General features: G+C 33.2%; 1 protein-coding gene across 1 annotated transcript in view; it reads right to left on the bottom strand.

Moving 5' to 3' along the window:
• Positions 1–705, bottom strand: part of LOC111407460 (actin-related protein 2/3 complex subunit 2B-like) — a 6,117-nt gene extending 5,412 nt beyond the window's left edge. Inside the window, exon 1 of the mRNA XM_023036947.1 lies at positions 647–705. Coding sequence (XP_022892715.1) covers positions 647–705 — 59 coding nt within the window. The remainder of the gene's footprint in view (positions 1–646) is intronic.
• Between the last annotated feature and the right edge of the window lie 1,041 nt (positions 706–1,746).

Here is a 1,746-nt window from a genome sequence, read left to right as displayed (position 1 = left end):
TCTCACTGCTATTTCTTTGATACTATAAATTCTTGTTATATGTTAATGACATCATTTAAGTTTAGAAATAAGAAATCTCAATTGAAGCTGAAGATGCCAGCTTAAAATTACCCCAGTAATGCCGAAACTTGTATTTGAATATTCTAGTGTCTGAGGAGCTGAAACACTTTATTTGAAGTTACATTGCTGTTTATAGACTTATTATGCTTCTACTTCTTGAAGATGTTAAACAGTGTAGAGCCTAATTATATTGTAAATCTATCTTCGACCACAAATCTTCCAAATGCTATATGAAGGATTCTTTTATCAACTATGCTACTTGTACAATTTTTTTGACAGATTCTTTGATAGATGCTGAGGTTGTCCTCAGCCCACCTCAACATCTGTCAAAATACCCCTCCACAAGCAGCTTAATTTTTCTTTTATAGTTGTTTTTTATCAGTTTCTTTTATAGTTGTTGGGTGTATGGGTGGTGGATTCGATTTTTGTACTGTTTATTATTGTTAGAGTTTATTATTAACAGAAGATGACAAGAGTTTGTTTGTGGAAAACAGAACTTGGCATTAGGAATGGTGTCATTTTGTAAATGAATAAGATTGGAACATAGGATCCACATATGTGAATGAATACAAGTTGATCTTCTTACCTGTATATTTCGAGGAGAATCTCCTTCAATGCTGGTGATGCCCTTTCAATGCACGCCATTCTCTCTCTCTCTCTCTCTCTCTCTCTCGCTCTCGCAACTCTCTCTCTCTCTCTCTCTCTCTCTCTCTCTCTCTCTCTCATTTGTATTTGCACGTGTGAACACGACTGCTACATTCTGTGGGTTGCTGGCAGAGGAGTGTAAAGACATTTTTGCGTGAAATGCACAGTGAATGCTGCAGTCATGTTAAACAAACTTTGAAGCAATGCAATTACCAATCACCATGGAATTCCTCTAATGCAATGCTTCAGAAGACAGCAAAACTATAATGTTTCACATATTTCTTGGTTGTGATAGGTGAACTAGGTTTACAACGTTGTGAGACAGTTCGACTCATAATCAATGAGGGTATTATTCCTTCGTCTATTATTTAATACGATTTTGTGGGAAAAAGACAAATTATGATTGCTCGACTATTTCTATATGTACGTATAATAAGGAAATGAAAGATTGAAATCTGCGTACACAAACACACGAGTGCTTGTTTGATGTTATATCTAAGTGCTTATAAGTGTGGGTATTACGTATTATGTGAATGATTAGTTGGTAGTATAATGTCGATTTTGAGAAATGTGAGGACAAAAGTCTATTTGACCGACTTAAAAAGTATATATATATATTGCCATGTATCTTGAGTAAACAATAGTGGCATGTTTGGTATGCACAAAGGGAAGAGTGTTAGATGGTGTAAATATGACATCTTAATATTCATTTTTCTTTGTTAATCATATTCAATCAAATTTAGACTCTATTTGATTTCCCATTTTTTCAAGAATGCATTTTTTTTTTTAAATTCATTTTTAGTCACATATTTTTTTATAAAATAATTATACACGCTTTTCAAAAGTTTTTCCATACTTTCTATTCACACATTTCGAAAAATTACTATTTTATAATGCATTTTATTCCAAAAATGAGAATCAAACAGGGGCTTAGTATATTGTACTCTATATCCCAAACATTATGAATATATTTTGGATAATTCTAAGTGTACATAATTTGGTTTACCTACTCTCACTAGCACGTGGATCCCGCGTGAGTAA

This window comes from Olea europaea, chromosome 1 (assembly GCF_002742605.1).
Source record: "Olea europaea var. sylvestris chromosome 1, O_europaea_v1, whole genome shotgun sequence".
Lineage (NCBI taxonomy): Eukaryota > Viridiplantae > Streptophyta > Magnoliopsida > Lamiales > Oleaceae > Olea > Olea europaea.
Note: the sequence above shows the minus strand (reverse complement) of the source record. Positions and strands in the feature narration are given on the sequence as shown.